Source organism: Coturnix japonica, chromosome 3 (genome assembly GCF_001577835.2).
Source record: "Coturnix japonica isolate 7356 chromosome 3, Coturnix japonica 2.1, whole genome shotgun sequence".
Taxonomy (NCBI): Eukaryota; Metazoa; Chordata; class Aves; order Galliformes; family Phasianidae; genus Coturnix; species Coturnix japonica.
This window is the reverse complement of record NC_029518.1, coordinates 60,839,435-60,859,823: the sequence shown is the minus strand read 5'-3', so window position 1 is coordinate 60,859,823 and position 20,389 is coordinate 60,839,435. Positions and strand designations below refer to the sequence as shown.

Sequence of the window (20,389 nt, the reverse complement as noted above, 5' to 3'; positions counted from 1 at the left end):
CAGGAGTAAATCTCTCTTCTTTTATGATTGATGGCCTGCACTTTCACTTCTCAGGTAGCAAAGACAATACAGTATAGTTAGGAAAGCTGCAGGAGCAACAAGGCTGTTTCTTGTTCCCTATTTGAATGTGAAATAAGAGGGTGCCGTAAGGTGTCTCACTTCAGTTATAAATGGCATCTAAAGCATTTTCAAGGGGCCATAGCATGAAGTACTTGGATCAGTCGGGAACAACATGAGTCCTCTGTGAGTCCTCAGTAAGTAATGCTATATTTGCAAAGGAGGTTTTTCAGTGTACCAGAACACAACATCTTCAAAGTTTGAAGCAGTTCTGCACAGTCTTAGAAGAGGAAAACCTGTTTTCCTGGATTCCTGTGGTCGAAGTATAAGTGCGTGAGAAGAGGTTTGTTGCACTTGCATAACCTTTTCACTTCATCATCTGATTTAATGGTACAACATATAAGCAAAGCATTCTGAGCATGGACGTAATTATACTAGAAGAGCTGGGCTAACAGTAGAAAAAAAAAAAGAGAAAGAAAAAAAAGATACTTTGTAGATAAAGCAAACTACAGTGTAAAAACATTTTTTTTCTGGTTCAAAGACTGTATATTCATACAGGGGCTTGTATCATGCCTATGCTGCTCAGTGGTCTTCCTTAACAAAGCTACACCAGCAAAAGCCTGTGGTAGTCCAAGAAAACTGTGAAGGGCTCTTGAAGCTGCATGGGGAAACACTGAATGTGAAGAACTTCAGAGAGATAATAAAGATTGCAACTATCTGGAAGGATTCTGGATTCAGATCTCATTATTTATGAGCCTATCTATCTATCTATCTATCTATCTATCTATCTATCTATCCGCCTATCCTATTAACCTTATTTTTCTCCCTGGTTTGTACATGTTTCCAAGAAACTTGGCAATGTGTACTTAAATCAGTATATAACGTATTATATAAGTATTTTCCTAAATTGGGCATTAAGAAAACAATAGAAATTAATTGTCAAAGTTGAATCAGATGATTTAATGCAGTTGTTTAATTTACTGATTCTATAGCATTTTATACACTACCTTTTAGATGGCAGGCCACAAAAAGTAGAGCAGTTCTTCTTACACTTAGGAATGGGAACTTTGGCTTCAAGCATCCTACTTCATTCAGAGCTTTTATTAGAGACGTTGCTACTCCCTAAAGAAATAAGAGTTTTGGAAGACCATTATGAAGATTTAAAAGAAAAACACACCAAAATCCAGATCCTGTTGTCAAGCAAATCAAAGTATCTAAGATGACATCTAATGATAAAGCAAACAAACCAACCAAAAAGCCCCAACAGGGGTGGTTTAGGTTAGATATTAAGAGGAAGTTTTTCATACAGAGGGTTGTGATGCACTGGAACAGGTTGCCCAAGGAGGTTGTGGATGCCCCATCCCTGGAGGCATTCAAGGCCAGGCTGGATGTGGCTCTGGGCAGCCTGGTCTGGTGGTTGGCGGCCCTGCATATGGCGGTGGGTTTGAAACTAGATGAGTATTGTGGTCCTTTTCAACCCAGGCCATTCTGTGATTCTATGATTCTATGAACTGACCTGCTCAAGGTATCCAGCCATGGGAAGTGCAGTGAGTAATATTGGCTCCCTTACTGGGGGGAGCTTATTTGGAAGCTTCAGATTCCAATACTTCTCTGGTAACCTAGCCAGATAAAAAGTAAGCACTTCAGAGATGTGTAACTTGTGACATGATTAAAGTTTGAAGCCAGTTAGTACATTCACCTCATAAACTTCAGAAGTTTTTCTTCGCTTTCAAAAACATACAGCTTATCTTGGTATTTTGCAGCATACTCATTGTTGCCAGGCACCAAAGATTCATACCTGAAGAGACAGGAAGAATGTCTATTAATTTGAAAGAAATGTAAAGCATTACTTGTGTGCTCTAAACTCATTAGACTCTGGGAGCCTTCTGATAATTCAGCAATTACAAGCACTACAAAACAGTAGTGATCAGATTGTCCATGCTTCCTTCACACTACTGGCAGCTACAAGGATAAAAATCTGAGTGAGTTCCTGCCTTAAAACCTGCTTATAAATGGACATTGAACCACTCTAGATAAAATGCCAACCATGGTTATTCAGAAGATTAAGACTGAACAGCACAAAATTGATTGTTAATGGTTGAACCTCAATGAGAAATTGCTACATACTGAGGAAATAAGTGTGACTTTATGGTGAAGCTTTATGGATCTCTTATGAAATTGCATCTATATAAGCATTTTAGGATTTGTTTGAACCTTTGATGGCTTATGATTGAAATAACTCAAACTACATCCAAGCAGACACGCCACCATAAAAGACAGGTCCTTGTAGTTGGCTTAATACTATTTCAAAAACTTAAGCTTATTCTCATATTTTGTCAGCCTTAGGAAAACAGGTCCATGCATTTGAATCACTTCTATTTCAGTGCAGGCTTACTTCAATTGACATTACCCAAAATACAAAATAAATGATCCTAGGCTCAAGGAACTTCTGACCTATAAATCTTTTGTTCTTAATCTTCTGTAAGTGATCATCTGGCCAACATAAGTCTCTACTAGGTAAGTCTGCCTTACAGTTGTTCAAGGGCTTTGGATTGTGACTGCTTTTCTTGTCCAAATCCTGCATGCTTTTCAATAGGACTTTCTAAGTATTTCCTCATTAACATGTTGATATGGGACACACAGTCTGTAGTTTATGTTATGAAAATAGCGATGATGTACCTCTGTTTTCCATCTAGGTAAGTGACTGGACAGTATCCCTGCATTTCAGCACTTTTAGGGAATAAGGCCTTCACTTCTGCTGCTGTCAGTTTTTGTGGTAGCTTATTTTGAGGTGGAAGAGGGCGAGGTGCCAGTGGTGGCACATAAATCTCTGGTCTGTTCAAGAATTTCTGTAGAAGAAGAAATTAAATGTTTTTATAATGAAAGAAGCACTATAAGATTGTCATCCACAGAATCACAGGATTGCAGAGGTTGAAAGGAACCTGTAGAATTGGAGTCCAATCCCCCTGCTAAAGCAGGTTCTCCACAGTAGATCAAACTCCAGAAGACTGGTTCATCCAATTTCAATATTTCTTCTACAGCACCTCTCCTAGTGTGCTGGTACTGCTGCTACTCTTGGGTAACTCATTTGTTTTCCAGAGCACTCTCAGTTGAAGTCATCACTATCCACCCACCACTATCACTATGCATCACTATCATTAGTTGCTTCCCACCCCCAGCCCACTACCGAACAGACAGAGAAAAGTGAAAATGGTTGGTTTAAAATTAATCTTCCATCTATGTCAATTTGTAAGAGGTGCACAGGTTTGAACAGACTCTGCTACGTTTCATACAACATTTGATAGCAAAGTATACAAATCAAAAGTGAGAATACTAATAAGACTAGTCAGTATTGAATTACACTTTGCTTGTTCCCCTGCTGAATCAAGAATCCAAGAAACAATGCTTCCCCTCTCTGTAATTCAGTCCACACAACCTTTCTGACACTTACATCCAGTTCTTCCTGTGAAGCCATTTTGTAATAGTGAGCTCGAAACTCTGCAGCAAACTGCAGTGATGATGTTACAGAGCAGTCAACCAGCTCACCCTTGTCTGCAAGGCTGACAGGACAGTACTGTTCAAACTCTCCCAGCCGATACTGCAGCTCTTCAGGGGTGATGCATAAATCAGCAATGCTGGCTGCTTTTCCTGTTAACAAAAATAATTAATGGTATCATAGAAACGTAGAATGGTGTAGGTTGAAAAGGACTAAAATGATCATCCAGTTTCAACCCCCCTGCTGTGAGCAGGATTGCCAGCCACTGGACCAGGCTGCCCAGAGCCACATCCAGCCTGGCCTTGAATGCCTCCAGGGATGGGGCATCCACGACCTCCCTGGGCAACATGTTCCAGTGTGTCACCACCTCTGTGTGAAAAACTTCCTCCTAATATCTAACGTAAACCTCATCTGTATCTGTTTAAAATCATTCCCTCTTGTCCTATCACTATCCACCTTCGTAAACAGCCATTCTTCCTCCTATTTAAACGCTTCCTTCAAATACTGGAAGACCGCAATGAGGTCTCCCCAGAGCCTTCTCTTCTCTAAGCCACTGAAATGTTAAAGACCAAAAGAAGGCTACAAGGTAAGGAAGATAAGACAATTTCGCCAGTTAGAGGAATCCTTGTTAAACAGTACAGACGTATTTGAAGGACACATTTAACCTTGGCCCAAACTGACACACAGAAGTTCAAGAGGGAGCCATGCCATTTTAGACTAAAATGGTTTTCAACCCTCAGTACAGAAGTTAACTCAAATGGCACTAGTTAACATATTTCCATTCCTTTCTCATTCCTCTTATGGCATATCAATAAATCTGCAAGTCATAATTCCCCTTATATATGTTGGGGTCCCCTTTGTGATTTTCTGTTAACACTCAAAAGTCGAGAAATCTACTGTAGGCTGCAGGAATTCTCTTAGCTGTGTTATGTTCCCTAGTTCTTTGGAAGATGGCTGCATGCTGAGTTGAAGTTGTTTTTTCTTTGCTGTTATCAAGAGACCTCTCAAGCTCTCCCCAGAGGATATCAAGGAATTTGAGGCATGTATGTGCCCAAGAACTAGCTTCATCCAAAGCAAGCTTAAGTTGAATTTAAACACCATCACTACATTACAGCTTCTTAAATAAATATTATTCTGAGCAACTTTTTCTTTACCTTCTCTTACTCTTTCCAGGTATATCTGGATTTCTTTAACAATCCCTTGAACTTCCTGCAGAACTTTGTCCCATATCCACCACTTGCTCTGAGAGGCATCAATCACACACCAGTTCTGACGCTCCTTGTTATAATACGTTCTAATTGCATCAATATGTTGCCTATAGTAGGAATTTTTAATCGCTAGAATCTGTGGGCTGTCATGTACAGGGTAGGAAGGTCTGAAGGGAACAAAAAAAACCAGTACTGGCTTAGTAGGAGTCTGAAGATCAGATATTTCATTGAAATTTGTGTGTAAATATGAGTTCATTTTAAGGTTTTTGGGTGTTTGGTTTGCTTTTTTTTTTGAGATTTTGCTTATTTGAAATTAAAAATCATATTTGAGAAATACATCTTCCATATTAAGAATATTAATAGTTTCATACATAAAGTAATAAGCTGCTGAGCAGGAAGTTACATTCAGAAACAAATATTTTGCTGTTTTTATCCCAAATACATTCTGTAAAGGTTTTTGAATGTGTCAGCACACTTCAGCCAACACACATTATCAGTACACCACAAAATGCTACCCTACAAAATCTTATCAGACTCTTCAAATGAATATCAGTTGTTCATTGCAAAACAGGCTGAGTTTTAAATTACATTCTTGCTTGAAATCAAGAACTAACCATCATCCTCAGATATATTTTGAAAATTGTATATCTGTCATATTTCCATAAGTATATACACATGAAAATAATCCACGTGACCTTTAAAAATCTTACTCAAGACCAGAAGAGATTTCTCTTCACTTGAACACAGAAGCATTTACTGCGCTGGTTAGTATTTAAAAGATTTTAAAAAACAGATGGAAACTTCTCTTTTGATAGTATTCATTTCCCTATCAGTTGTACTTCTGGTATGTATTTAAGCCTATAAGATGTAATCGGTTTGATATTTAGAATTAAAATGTTGAGGTAAATATTTTCAAAGAGATAGCATTAATTTAATTTTTGGCAGTGCAAATTGTCTTCAGGCTTTTAGTAAACAATTCTGTGTCATACTGATTACTTGATAAAACAAAAGAGGCGAAATGAAAGGGAGAAGCAATAATGCTCTAAGCTATTTGGAACTTCTTAGAAACACTTCCTCTAATGAGAACCAGGTCCTTTTACAATTCAATTTTAAGGTGAATGTTCTGTTCTTTTTAATTGTCAGTTGGTTTATAAACTACTTACTGCTCTTCCTCAAAAACAACAAATAGCTCTTTAAGCAAATATTTCAGTGACTGATTCATGTACGTTAGTAAAATATACATTATTTCCACTTTTCTTTTTACAAGAAAACGAAAAGTAATAAGAGTTTATTAGGTGAAGCATCAATTTCTCTTATGATGGTAATAACTGAATTGATGAATAACTTCAGCAGCAGCAGTAAATTAGTAGTAATTCTGATAACAGCTTCAATAAAATCAATTAAAATAAGCAGTGGGTGCGTGCCCCTGCACATCTATATCTTCAATCATGTGCTCTGTAGATCTATCTAGAGAATGCTACAGGTTCCTTTGGCAACTTATGTCTCCGCTTCTGGTCTATGGAAATTAAAGCATTAGACTGTGCAAGGCCTGGGGCCCTTGTCTTCTCATATGTGAAGTATAACCTCTCAGCACCAAGGCACATTCACAGAGAGAGGTGACAAAAATACATGAATAAAAGTATCAGAGAGCATTACTACCTATCTGTGCTTTCTTTATCCAGCAGAGCTCTTCTGAACACCTCCTTTGCATCCATTTCTAACTCAATGATTTTCACAGGAATAATTCTAGCTGATTCCAAGAGGTTTACTTGTTTTTTTGTTACAGGATATCCATCAATAACAACTCTGCATACAAACAGAAACAGAAATACAGCTTTTCTAAGAAGTCGGTTACTGATTAATCATTAAAAAATGGTGCAGTTCCAAATTCCAACAGATCCATCATTCAGAAGCATAATTTTAACTATTTGAAATGTCTACATGGATTGAGAGAAGAAAATTTAAAGTGAAAAATAAATTGATTTACAGTGAAAAGAATAAATTGATTTGATTTTCCCCAAAGAAAAAGCCCAGAGAAGACTCTTACCCAGTGGTAGAACACACTTGATCCAGCAGAGCCACATCTAGGGCCTGGATGGCCAGTTCATCAGGTACGGTCAGCCCTCTGTGAAGATGCCAGTTTAACTGAAGCCCAAGCTCACTCTCTGGCTGATTGTTTAACACGAACCGTATGGCATCTCCCATACTCAGCCTCCGTAGCCCATATGCACTTTCAAATTTCTTGGCAACTGCAAAATATTTTGATTTCAACAAACAGCTTTTACACAGGCAACATCACAACCCAGCATCCTGTTAAAGTATGCCTTAGAACCCAAGTGCTCATTCCAGGGGTCATTTCCAATACAAAACCTTGGTAAGCAGGAACATAGCTCTGTTTAGGACCTTAAAGAACCCAAACCTTTCCATGTGTGCAGTGTGCCCAAAGCACTAACACTATTCAGTTTATCTCAAACCTCAGCAGCCACAGTAAGTATCTTAGAAAATACACTTCTTGTACTGTCTCATTTACAGAACAGTCTGACACTTTCAGATCTCAGAATCACAGAATCATTGAAATTGGAAAAGACCTCTAGGATCATCTAGTCCAACCATCCACCTACTACCAATACTACCCACTAACTGCGTGTCTCAGTGCTACATCTCCACAGTCCCTGAGCACCTCCAGGGGTACTGACAGTGCACCCCAGGATACCACTGGCCCACTTGGCTACCAGGGCATGCAGGTCCTTCTTTGCACTGCTGGTCACAACCCTCTGTTTACCACAATGTCCTCTCATCTATCCCACACTTTCTAAGTTTCACTGCCAGAATGATACAGTAGAGAGTGTAACTATAGGATTTTATGTCTGGTATGAAGAGCAGGAAGACCTAAAATGTTAAAGGTTTATGAGTTTTTTAATAGTAGCCATGGCAGACATAGCCTCAGTCATAATCTTTTGCTTTGTAGAGAATACTGGCTCCTACCTGTAGTCTTCCCAGATTTTGGAGGCCCCACGATTGCAATCTTAACTGGCAGAGGTGGTTTAGGCTTTGGCTGACAAATATATTTGATGGGATCGTTCATAAATATTTCTCTGTTTTTTTTACTTGAAAAAAAATAAACATACTGACGGTGAATTACAGGAAAGAGGGTGTTTTCATAGTTTTGTGCTGGCTTGATTATCTCTCCTTCCTTTAGCTGCAGAACATACAAAATGTGAAGCAGGTGATTAGATTTGGCATAGCCTCCACAGCCTGCGTCTTGCAAAAGTAGCTTTATGGGCAAGTAAAGAAGTACCAACTGCACTCTGTATTCTGAAATACAGAGAGACAGATGTAATATTTTGTACAGGTCTGTGGAATTTCTATATGCAGTACTTGTACAAAAAGATGAACTGAACACCAAGGGGAAAAAGAATATTCACTGTTTCCAGCAGGTGGTACCGTAACACTTTCTGTCCATGAGAAAAGTAATCACAGAGGTATAACAACGTTTTGTTTTGTTTCCGTTTTCAAAGAATTTATGACACATCTATTAAGGATAAATATATATACATATAATGTTTCTGTAAATTAAAAAAGAGTCACCGACTCAACCATTGCTTTTTAGTTGGTAAAAAACCAAACAAACAACACTGCACAGCATAAATGAATAAAATGGAGAAACAGCATAACAAAAATGCAGTTATTTTAACAGGATGAATGTTGAGGTCTAGCACAGAGGAACCAATAAGGATTTCATTTGATATAGATAGAAATTATTATTTTTTGACCTCAACTTTCCAGATCTCCGGTAAAACATAAGATTTACTGCTCTTCAAAATTTGTAGGTATTGATAACTATTACTGTTGATGAATTAAAAATATTTAACATTTAATATATTAATACATATGCTGTTTTACTTCTTCTGCTACTCTGAGGGTTGTTGTAGGCCATCTACACAGCCTAACACTAAGTATTACTAAGGCTTGATGTATTTTCTGTATTTTCAGTAGTGTAGTTTTGATTCAGTAATGTTCAAGGGCTGCTCCAAAAGTAATGCCTCCATTATGTGGATGGTGGTGGTGGTACAGTAGTAGAGGATGAACATTCCTGTCAGTATTCCATTATGTGTTGTTGCTGTGTGACAGATAGCAGCAGAGGGGCAGTCTGACACAATGACATCTGACATGGAAGTAAGGATGAAGCAAAGGTGTGTCACTGAATTCCTCCATGTGGAAAAAAGCTGCACCCACTGATATTCTTTGATGCTTACTGAATGTTGATGAAGACTGAACAGTGGATGTGAGCACAGTGAGGTAGTGAGTGGTGCATTTCAGCAGTTGCAACAGTGACAGTGTGTCACTTCTGCTGGTGCAGATTTCTACAAGCATAGGATGCAGGCTTTTGTTCAACACTTGCAAAAATGCATAGCTAATGGTGGTGACTCTGTTGCAAATAGTGTTTTGTATCTGAGAATTTGCTCTATTAAATAGTGTTGTTGTGCTTTTAGTATCTGTTGTAGTTTCCATGGAAACAAATAGGAGGCATTACATTTGGAGCAACCTACATTGTTTTTATTAAGTATTTTAGTATTATTTGATATTGACTCATATTTGTTTAATATTATATATATTTTAAGAAAGCATTATTTTCATAACTGTTCTTCAAGATAATTACCTTGACTGGATCCCACTGACCAAAAGAACTTGGAAATTTATATGAGAAAACCAGCATCTTCTGTGCAAGAGGCAAACTTATTGGGTAACATTTCTCAAAAATGCTCCTACGATTTTCCACTAAAGGATTCAGCTTGCAATAAACCTGGTAGCGTACTATGCGAAGCTTCCGACTTCCATTGATCTCTGCTAGCGGTATTGAGATTTTTTCAAGTTCTTCCTGATTAATGAACAAAAAAACCAAAATATCATAATGATAAACACATCTAGATTTTCAATGCAATTTTCTGTGAACTGTTAAGAATATCTTGAACAAATTCGCAGTCACTGTAAATCAGCGATACTTGATTTGAGATGAAAATTGATCTTCCTCTCCACTGAAGTTTCATATTAATCAGACTGTATTAAGTATCACTGTGTTTTAAAATAAATTGAACATCTAATAAATCACGTTGAGGAATCCACTATAAGATGTGAAAATTCTAAGTATATTTTATAAAAAAATAATCAAATATCGTTATTCCTTTCTCAAAGCAATTTAAGATGGCATATTTAGCAACTGTTTAAAACATCGCTGCTCTCTGGTGACTTATTATTCTCTAGCTTCTTCAACTAAAATATAAAATCATGAATACGAGTGTTACAGCGTTTTCATGTCATCGTTTATTCTTCCATAAAAGAGGAAGATTGCATCACGACAAAGGGGACCATAAATTAAAGAACTAGCTAAACAGAAGTCTTGGAAAATGAACGAGAATTATTAAGTTACATAAACTTATTCATAAGCACATTAAAAATTCTTGGAATTAAAAAAAAAAAAAGAACAGTGGGGAAAATGTTGCGTAAGCTGTAACTATGGAATATTACGTGATACTGTGCAGTCCCAGTAGTTCCAGTATGTAATTCTGTTATTAGAATTTTGCTTTAAAAGTATATTTGAAATCTTGTTCATATATGTATGATTTTCAGGTTTGGCTGCCTGCATCAATTCACCTGTTATTCTTACAATTTTTATACTTTTAAAATCATGCATCTTCTCAATACAGTTTTGAGATGTCGGCAGCAATGTTGTTTACACTATTAAGTCTGACAACTAAAATAAAGACTTCCTGTATCATAACCATATGCTATAATATTGTTGTAAAATCACAGAATCACGGAATTGTAGGGGTTGGAAGGGACATCCAGATATCATTGAGTCCAACCCCCCTGCCAAAGTAGGTTCCCTACACCAGGTCGCACATAGAGCTTAATAAAATACATAGTGGAATAGGTACCTGTACACCTTCTATGCCGCCTCTTTCTGACTCAAACCTTTCTAGAATCTCATTTTGCATGCGCTCAATAGCATCAGCCTCCTGTTCTTCTTCAGGCTCTTCTTCTTCTTCTTCAAAAAACTCCTCTTCAAGTATAGCTTCAATGTCTTCATTTGCAGTCTCATCTTCCTCCTCACTGCCTTCATCATTTTCCCCATCTTCTAAATCCTGTTAATGTAAAATTTATGTCTTCTATGCTTTGAGGGAACATATACTACTCCAGTTTGTTGTTGTTGTTTTTAATTATAAAAACTCATTAATTCAAGAAATTATTGAACCATTCAACAACATTTTAGGAGCATTCTCTATTGCAAGCAAAAATCTAGTAAATGCTGAAACCGTACTTCAAAAGAAATTTCAGAGGTGTTGCATTGTGCTATTGTACCTTTGTGATTGAGTCTGGGCAGCAATCCTGGTACAACCCTATTTGGTATTAACAGGGGACTTAAAGCAAATGTCTAATTGTGATTAGTAGGGCTACTCCTACACTTATGAATTAGGTAAACTGAACACTTTGATAAGTATTTTGCTGACTTCAGCACGTACTGGGAATTGGTTTTAGTAGAATGAGTCAACAGTTTCTAAAACAATTTCAACAACTTTCCAAATTCTTTTGGAAAGCAGAGGTTTTTGGCAGTCTACCACACATTTACTGTTCCACATTACTCTGCAAATTGTGAGTAAAAGCTGAAGAAATTTCTACGACACGAGCACAAACACTTCTACATAGAATTCTGTGCACTTGTTCTCTTACCTCCTCCTTTCTTTTTTTTTGTTCTGCTAGAAGTTCTTCCCTTCTTTTAGCGATCTTCTCATTCTGTTAGTGAACAAAGATGCAAGAACACTACTATAATTGCTGATAAAAACTCTACTGTGAGATCTGGTGACGTGAACTGGAATCAATATTGCTATTTTCACCTTAGAGCTCTCTTTCCAGTTGCTTCTAATATTAAAAACTGCTGCTTTTGTGGGCTAAGCATGCCTCTAGGTGAACATGTATCTAAATTTTAATAAAACTAATTTGGCAATTTCTGAGGATGAGATTCTATTTACACTGAAAATAATAGCATATTTCTGTTTGTAAGCCACAGAGTTCCTAAATGTATAGGTGGCACACAGGCCACATAGAAGCCATAAAGTAAGCCTATGGAAGGTACAGATCAGCACAACAGCTGGGATGCAACAGCAGTAATGTGCTGTATTTGACTTTTCTGGCCATACAACCTCAGTCCCCCTAGTTGCCTTTTGATCAGGTCTTCCCAGGTGCATGGCATACTATCACCCTGCCAGATGTCTGGCAGCACAGCTCATTTACTTGGCCTGCTGGATAACTACATGCGTTCATACATAACCTGCACTGGGCTGTGTTGATGTGGGAGGAGAGGAGAAAAGGAGCCCTGAGCACTTGTTGTTTCCTGTGGTAAATCTGGTGTGGGGGCTGTGTCTCCTCAGTCCCTTATCTGTTTCTCCGTGAGTTTTAGGAGTGAAAACCCACCCTTATTTTTGCTTTCAGATCTTTCAGTTTCTTTTTATTTTCCGCTTTTTTTTCCTGTCTTTCTTTCCATTTTTTTAGACGTGGAGGTAAAAGACGGTCAAGAACATCACTTTCTTCTATGCGAATATAAATGGCAATATCAGGACAGAGCCCTTGTTCTGACAAATACTGGGCTTCATCTGGGGTACGAGGGAAACCGTCTAGTATAAATCCTGTGGACCTAATTGGAAAAAAACAAATTCAAAAAATCATTATATCATATTTAAAGTGAAAATGAAAATGCACAGAATTAAAAAAAAAAAAAAAAGTTATTTTAAACTTCCTTACAAAATACATAATAACATCTAAAAAAACATCAATTTCACGTGCTGCATCTTCACGCTGTACAAACAATCCTTCACTATATCTCTTATATGTATATGTGTATGTATATATCTTATGAACTTCTAGTTTATTTATTTTGAGGTTTTGCTGTGCACAGACAAGAAGATATTTAAAAATAAGCTTAAAAATAAATAAAGGAAATACATTGTGCCTTCAATGTTCGTTGCGTGACCCAAGAAACTACAGGTATGAATCCCTTAGCCAATGCTCTCAAAGAGAAGATGCCCCAAGTATTATCTGAATAATACTGAATAATAATAAAAGTCACAGTACTTTTGTCATTGTGGACACAATGGATGATATACTTCCTCAGATTCATTAAAGAAATAGAGAATATACTTATAGTTACCGGAATGGCTCTTTCTTCCACCAGTCAGGAACAATGTTGTCAAGTATTTCTGGAGGTAGTGGCTGAGCATCCATTAGACTTGCTTTGATAGCTTCTTCCTCATCAGTAAACTCCACTTCCTTTATATAAAGCAAGTCCACAACAAATGAAAAACAACAGAAGTAACAAAAGAGAAGAAGAAAAAAGAGTTACTGCACAAATTCTTTATATGTATACATGTGTATATATATATATATATATATATATATGCGTATAACTAAATAAGGTATTGATTACCGTCTTCCTTTGATTGAATCCAACAGAACAAACTAAACTCTTCTGCTACATTTAACCATAGTATGTTGTACATAAAGTAAATGCAAAGAATACCTTCTGGATGATGTCCACATGCTGCTTGGAGGTGTTTTGCTTTCCTTTTTTCCCTAGAATTTGGGCATTTTTCCATCAAGGTGAAAGGGACAACCTTGGTGCTGGCAGTGCTGGGAGTTTGCCTTCCCACAGCATCTGCCGCTAACTGGTATTAATCAGTTCATTCTTTACAAACAGTAGATGTAAAAGTGGGCCTCAGAAACTCAGAAAAGCCACAATAGTTTCTTTAATTTCACAGGGAAACTAAATTAAAATAGTAGTACAAAGACTACAAAAATTGTAACAGCATTATTTAACAATTTAGCTTTATAAAGCACAGGTCCCGCTGGCTATGTTTAAATGACTCTCTAGGAGCAGTCTCCTAGGTGACAATGAGTACAGTATACTTTGAAGCCTCCTCACCTTTAATTTCCATTACTGCCCAAATGGCTGCCTTATAAAATTTCCATTATTGCCCAAATGGCTGCCTCACAAACAGCCTGAGGGCTGCCTGCAGATAACACAGAGAGGTGCTGCTCTAAAGGCTGCTCCCAAAGGGGTGACTGTTGGGTGTAGTACCTAAATGTGACTGTGAATTAGCATTTCTGATCTCAGCTGGGGTACAAAATAAATCTGAGGTCACTACCAAGTAATCTTTCATCAAGTAATGAAGCAAGTAGTACCAAGGCTATCTAGAAATTTTACCTTGTAGAAGAAGCTGTGATTAATCTTTTTCTCCAGAACAACACTGAGCTGCTTAACTATTCAAGGGACAAGGGCTGTCTTATCTCCTAACTTATTTTCTGTTTCACCTTCCAACGTATCCACAGATTCAGCTTCAACAGCATGCAGATAAAAGACTGTACAAATAGCCATCTCTATGTGAGTGCTGCCCATGAAGGGTGTACTTTTATTAGCATTTTAGCTTGCAACAATAGGGTTCTTTTCAAACAAGCATCCAAGCATCCTCAGGCTTTATTTCAGAGCAGAGAGAGGCCTTAAAGTGCATCAACTATATTCCTGTCAGACAAAACTGAATTTGAGAGTGTTTTCTAAAGGGATTTCCTAAAATTACCATTTTTCCACTGAGTAACAGCCATTCAATCCACAGGACTGGATTAGACCTAGTCCAACATATTGTCCTTCCTCCACTGATACATGTATAATGGGATAATTTCATCACACACACTGAGTGTTTCCATTTATTAATAGCATTGGTTTTCTTGATAAATTCATTGTTCATTTTTGAAAATCTCATCTGATCACATAATAAAATACCCATCCTGTGTGCTTCTGAATGTCTGTGTAGATATTACAAAAATGCATTTTTAACTAACTGTGCAGGTTTGCTTCTTAAACAAGTGAGGAATGTTTCAGAAAAGAAAATGAACATCAAAAAACACATGAATATGTGGGTGATCTCCATAACAGCAAATAGAAGGCACGATAATAGAAATTTTGTAAAACAAAATCAATGGTGCTGATGACCCAATGTATGCACTGCACAGACTTGAGAGAACATTTAGGCCTAGATCCGATCTGTCCATGTGTACTGAACATCCACTCATAGATGGAATGCATTAGGCAGGCTTCTGAAGTATGTGCTTGTGCTTAGTTTCACTCAAGATGGATTCATTTCATACACTCAGAAACTGCTCCACGTGAAACGATTGTGATTCTGTGTGAAGATGGGACAAGGGAAAGGTGGTGACAAGTAGGAGATTTGCTTCTAAAGTATTGTCTGGTCTGAAACTGGTCTTTAAGAAGACTAGATATTTACTACTACAAGAGTTTTTTAATGCCAGTGGCCATCAAACATACAATTAACTTGCCAAAAAGTGAAAGTGAAATTAAATGATTTTGGAGAACACTAGAAAACAGGATAATGTTGGTAATCATACTCAGAGAAATGTTTATGGAGGGGATAATGTTGGATGTTGTCCTCTAGGGTTTTATTCTACTCATTGACGGATGAACAGCTTTCTATAGTGAACTGTAATCCCCCCCATTGTGCTTTGACCATGCCATCACATAAAGCACTTTGCAACATGTCTGAGAAAGAAAAATACTCACTTTGAAGAAGGTTGCTTACCAGCAGATAAAAAGATGATGAGGAGAAAAATATGAACAGAAGTGCATCAGTGTAAAACACTGTGTGGATGCCAAAAAATAAATAAATACTGCTGACTGAGAACCAGCCATAAACATTAATGCTGAGAACACTTGCCATATTTTTTGCTGTGATGAGCAAGTTATAAACTGACTTGCCAAAAGCAACTCCACATATTACCTGTATTATTCTGACCCTTTAAAATACCTTAATCCCCTTTAGCAATTGTCCTGAATATGCTGGGAAGAAAAAAACCACCAACAAACAAACGGAAAAAAAAAATCAACAAGACTACACATCATTTACTAAAAAGTTTTGGAGAATTTTGGTGGCATTCTTAAGAAAGTGAGAAAGCGCTGCCAATATTTGTAACAGAACTTTGTCAGGTAAATAGCTTAACGTAAATGGTTTTTATCTGACAAGAGTTTTATAGGTAATTGCTAGTCAGTTCAGAAAATGATTATGCTGTCTACAGACACAAAGATATTCAGATTATTACCTGTTTGCTTTCTTCATCTTCAGTTTCAGTTGTGGTCTGAGGTAAGCCTTGCAGTTCTTGTAACTGAATTTCATAATCGTCTTCTTCAGGTTCTTCAACAAAATCAAGCCCAATTTTCTCTTTAGTTTTGGGTAAGAGCAGTTCTTGCAGATATTCTTTAAACTGAATATGGAAAATTCCAAATTTGTCTGCTAGCCATCGTGCACAAGCAGTTTTACCTGCTCCATGTACCCCCAGCAAACACACCCTTAAGGGAGGAGCCTACAGGGAAAAAAAGAAATGGAGCATTTTACAGTAACTGAGACTTCACTGTGCATTTCCTATGGATTTTCAGTCCCAAAATATAATTATAAAAATTGTCTGAAAAACAATCAGATCATTTTGTTTTTTTACTTTTTACAGCTCTTCTACTACAATTCCAAACAGGCCTCCTCTCTGAAATAGCTAACAAGTACACCATGGCAGATGATATCAGTAAGTAAAAATGAAATCCCATTAGATAATTCCAGAAAAGATGCAGTTATTTTACCTTTCATCTACCTATTAAATAAATAAATAAATAAATAAAACTTTAAAATAGTACAAGTTGTAATATCTGTGACACATTAATCACAATGTATGATTGTTGTGTGCACTTATTATCTTATTCTCTTTTCTACTTCATCTGCATCATTAATTCAATGTGTTAATTTGAATGTATGCTGTAAAGTCACTGAGAAAGCAGCAACATTTCATTTTTGTTCAGGTACTTGTGTGATACACAAGTCATTGCATAGAAAAAAATGCAAAAGTGATAAACAGTTGTAGATGGATATGGAACATAGTGATTTTAATTTGTCATATGCTTCAGTGTACAAGATTCTCACTTGCAATGGTTCATTGTGAGCCACATACTCCTCAGGGTTCTTCAGAAATTGATCTATGTACTCCGGATTTGAAAAATAATAAATCTTTTCTTGATATTTCACTGCATGTTCGGGCAGTCCTGGATAAAGGACATAATCCTCTTTCAGACTGACTGGGCAGAAGTGTTTCGTGTCTCCCATGCGTCTTTTCTTTTCCTTAGCTTTTTCTTCATCCTGAAAGGATTGTGAACATTTTCAAAACTTGTTTGAATTAAGCATTTTACTTAGTTCAAGTAGATCAAGTAGATTAGACCAATATTGGATATGTCAACAGAGCATTGAATTAGAATTGCATTCTCAAGATAAATACGAGGCTATAAAAACAGGCCCTTTTTTAGATTCTGTCAGAAAACAAACTGTCCAGTGTAATGAGATAATTCTTGAGAAAAGAATGACCGTTCCAAGTTCCAAATGGTAACATCACTGTCAGCAGCTGAATACAAAAATAAGGAGTATCTATGATAAAACATGTTCCCGTTGTGTTCTTGAAACCTACTTTTTCTTCTAAATGTGAAGAAGAAAGTAGACTTTTCAGAAAGGGCAGTGAAAGCTGGTAGTATGGAATCTATTTGTCCAATAAAATTAAGTTCTAAAGTATATAAATATTTTGCACTGTTAAACATGGGGATGGACATCTTTAAATGTAGGATGAAAATAAGGGTGAATCTAGAACCTTAATTCGATTAAAATTAGTGTTTGAAAGCTTATCAGTAGCTGAGATGAAGCAGAAGATTGAACATGAGGACTTTTACATTGCCTCTTCCAAAGTTCATATGAAGGCTCACAGATTCATTGTTGGTTGACAACAATTAAAGATCACGTTTGTTTCTTTTAATAAAACCCCTCTTAGCCACATGACAAAACATTCATTCTCTCTGCTCTATGGGGCATTTATGATTCTTGTTGGAATAAAATCTATCAGCCAGAACAAAGGAATACAATAAAACTCTTCTTGAAGCATGTGATTTATTCTCAAAGAAGGCTGAAAATGGATCATACAAAACTAGATGCAAAAACTGATAAATCTGGGATATAGACCAAACTGAAAATAAGTTAAAATCAACTGAGTTTAAGAAGTTAAAGACAGCATTCTTACTTCTTCATTTTCCTCTTCCTCAGCTTCATTATCTTCTACAGCTTCCGCTTCAGCAGCCAGGTCTTCTGCTTCCTCATCTAAGTCTTCATTTGATAACTCCCAACCACGATATTTAAAAGGTTCTGAAAAGGTTATTAATATATTGATTCCTCCAAAAAATAAATTGCTAATTGATTTACTTTTTGATTGAAGTAAACTGGTTACTGGGCCCTCTGAGTACAAAAGTACTATGCAGAAACATAGAGATAGTGGCATTAATGTTTGCAACAATTTCCTTCATATTATTTATTGAGGAAAATCATGTCAATTTCTTTTTTTACTTAAAAGTTAGCATGAGAGATGTTTTAGTTTACAAAACACTTGTTTTGGATTCTATGAACTATTGAGGAAGTGTGTTATTACTACTATTTATCCAGTACTCAAAAATTAAGAGATTTGAGCTCATTGGTAAGGAAAGTGTATGTGCCAAAAAATATTAAGACTGTAAAAATTCAGTCTTGAAACATAAAATATGTAGGTGGGTAGATTATTACCACACTGAAAGTCTCATTGACTTCAACAAGTATCATACATTAGCAAACCTTTACTTTTAGTCCATTTCTCATACACTTATCCTAGTATACAAAAACAGGGCAGGTAACTAGCCAAACTGATGTCAGAATGATAAGAAGGCAATTATGTACATATTTGTACAGCTATGTATGTATTTCAAATATATATATTTCCAAGTCTTTGAATGCCTTAAAGGCTGCAGTTGTGCTTCTCAGGTCACCAGTAGAATGCAGAATGTCCTTCACTTCATGTGAGTAATCTTCATGTAAGTGAGTAAGCTTAACCTCTCCCCTAGTATATTCATCACGCAAGATCTTCAAAATCCCTCATTGAATGTTTAAGGTAAATCACAGAAACAGTACTACTTACCTTCCATAGCCAGGATAATTTGACTAAGCAGACTTTCTGGAGTTTGCTCAGCAATCTCTAAATCAGCAACCTGAACTAGAGGTGTCTGCTTGATTTCTGACTCCATTGTTTGCCAGTCATTCATGAAGAGGTCAATCTTCCCTTTAGTTGCTTCCATTTCTGGCATATCTACGAAATCACTATCTTCAAACTCAGGCACCGTGATTTCTGAAAATCAAATCATGTACAGAAGTCAGTGCCCCTTTAAAATGTGTTGCATGTAAGAAAGCATCATCATGCTTTAAGATGATTTTATTTTCCTCAAATATGGAAGTATAATTCTTCTCTGATTCTTTTTTTCCCCTCTTCTGATTATAAATTTTTGTATTACTAGTTTAAGAAGACACTTTGAAAATGCTAAATTCATTAAGTTGAAACGGTATATACTGATGCTTCTCCAAGAAAATAAGTAAGGTTCTGTTACTTAAATAAATTTTCATATCATTATTTAAATCAGCAGACAAGTAAATATAATGTTTTCTTCTACAAAGCAAAATAATAAGGAATATACATTAATTTAATATATAATGTAATTAATTTAAAAATATGACTTAGTAATGAACAATTCAAATCAAACATTAATTTACTCAAAGACATCCAGATATATAAATATCAACATGATGAAATTGTTGAGAAAAGAGAAGATTCTGAGGAGAAAGAAAAAGAAAGTGCTAAATATTAGTATCATTGTAACATGGAATTGCTTGGGTTAGAAGCAAAGTTATGGCCCACCCAGTTCCAGCTCCTACCATGGGCAGGGCTGCCACCTCCCAGCTCAGCTGAATGGGGATTCAACCTGGCCCGGAGTGCTTCCAAGGATGGGGAATACATAAATAAATGGATAAATAAATAAAAACAAAAGCTACAAAAAATATATAAGGGCTTCCCTCTGTGTATACATGGACTGCAAAACTGTCACAAAAATTTGGGCTTTAATGTCTGCACACAATAACTTCTTTAATGAGTAACAGGTAGAAAAGACATTGTATTACATATATCGTGCAGAGGAGCCTAAATGACATTATCACCTCCCTATCATTGCTAAATCATGAGCTGTCTCCAGCAGCAGAGTGTATTGTTGCTTCTGTTCCTGTTCACTGTCCTCCTACATTTCAGCCCTGATTTTCTTCTTTCTCCTATCATTTTTCTTTTGCATTCAGTTTAACAAGGCTAACACCATTCTCTCTAATTCACAGACAGAAGATCAATTGAGAGCAATGATGGTAACAGCTTGATAAGTTTGCTGGTACTTAAAGTATATACTGTGTTTGTCTCTCACCAGAACTGAAGCTGCAAGAAAGATTTTCTACTTTCCTATAATGTTCTAGTTCTTTCCTCTCAGAACTAAGTGTCTCTCAATCCTCTATTGTGAACTGCTGAATCCACAAATTCCACATTTAATTTTCCAGAATAGAGCCTATAGAGCCTGGTCAAAAAATGCATGGTTAAGCTGCCTATGAAACTATTATTTTAAAGGAAGTGTCACTGCTGTCCCCATGCCCCCAGC

At 36.6% G+C, this 20,389-nt stretch overlaps 1 protein-coding gene across 1 annotated transcript; it reads right to left on the bottom strand.

Annotated features, from left to right (window-relative positions):
* Positions 1-244: 244 nt before the first annotated feature.
* On the bottom strand, positions 245-19,009 carry LOC116653178 (adenylate kinase 9-like). The gene is made up of 18 exons (XM_032443651.1): positions 18,844-19,009; positions 17,923-18,044; positions 16,788-17,000; positions 15,922-16,182; positions 12,965-13,083; positions 12,337-12,451; positions 10,698-10,904; positions 9,422-9,640; positions 7,747-7,960; positions 6,809-7,010; positions 6,421-6,567; positions 4,708-4,928; positions 3,509-3,705; positions 2,737-2,906; positions 1,757-1,855; positions 1,574-1,676; positions 1,065-1,179; positions 245-505 (listed from the first exon to the last, which is right to left on the bottom strand). The coding sequence occupies exons 1-18, from the start codon at positions 19,007-19,009 to the stop codon at positions 492-494; spliced, it is 2,904 nt and encodes a 967-aa protein (XP_032299542.1). The 3' UTR covers positions 245-491.
* Between the last annotated feature and the right edge of the window lie 1,380 nt (positions 19,010-20,389).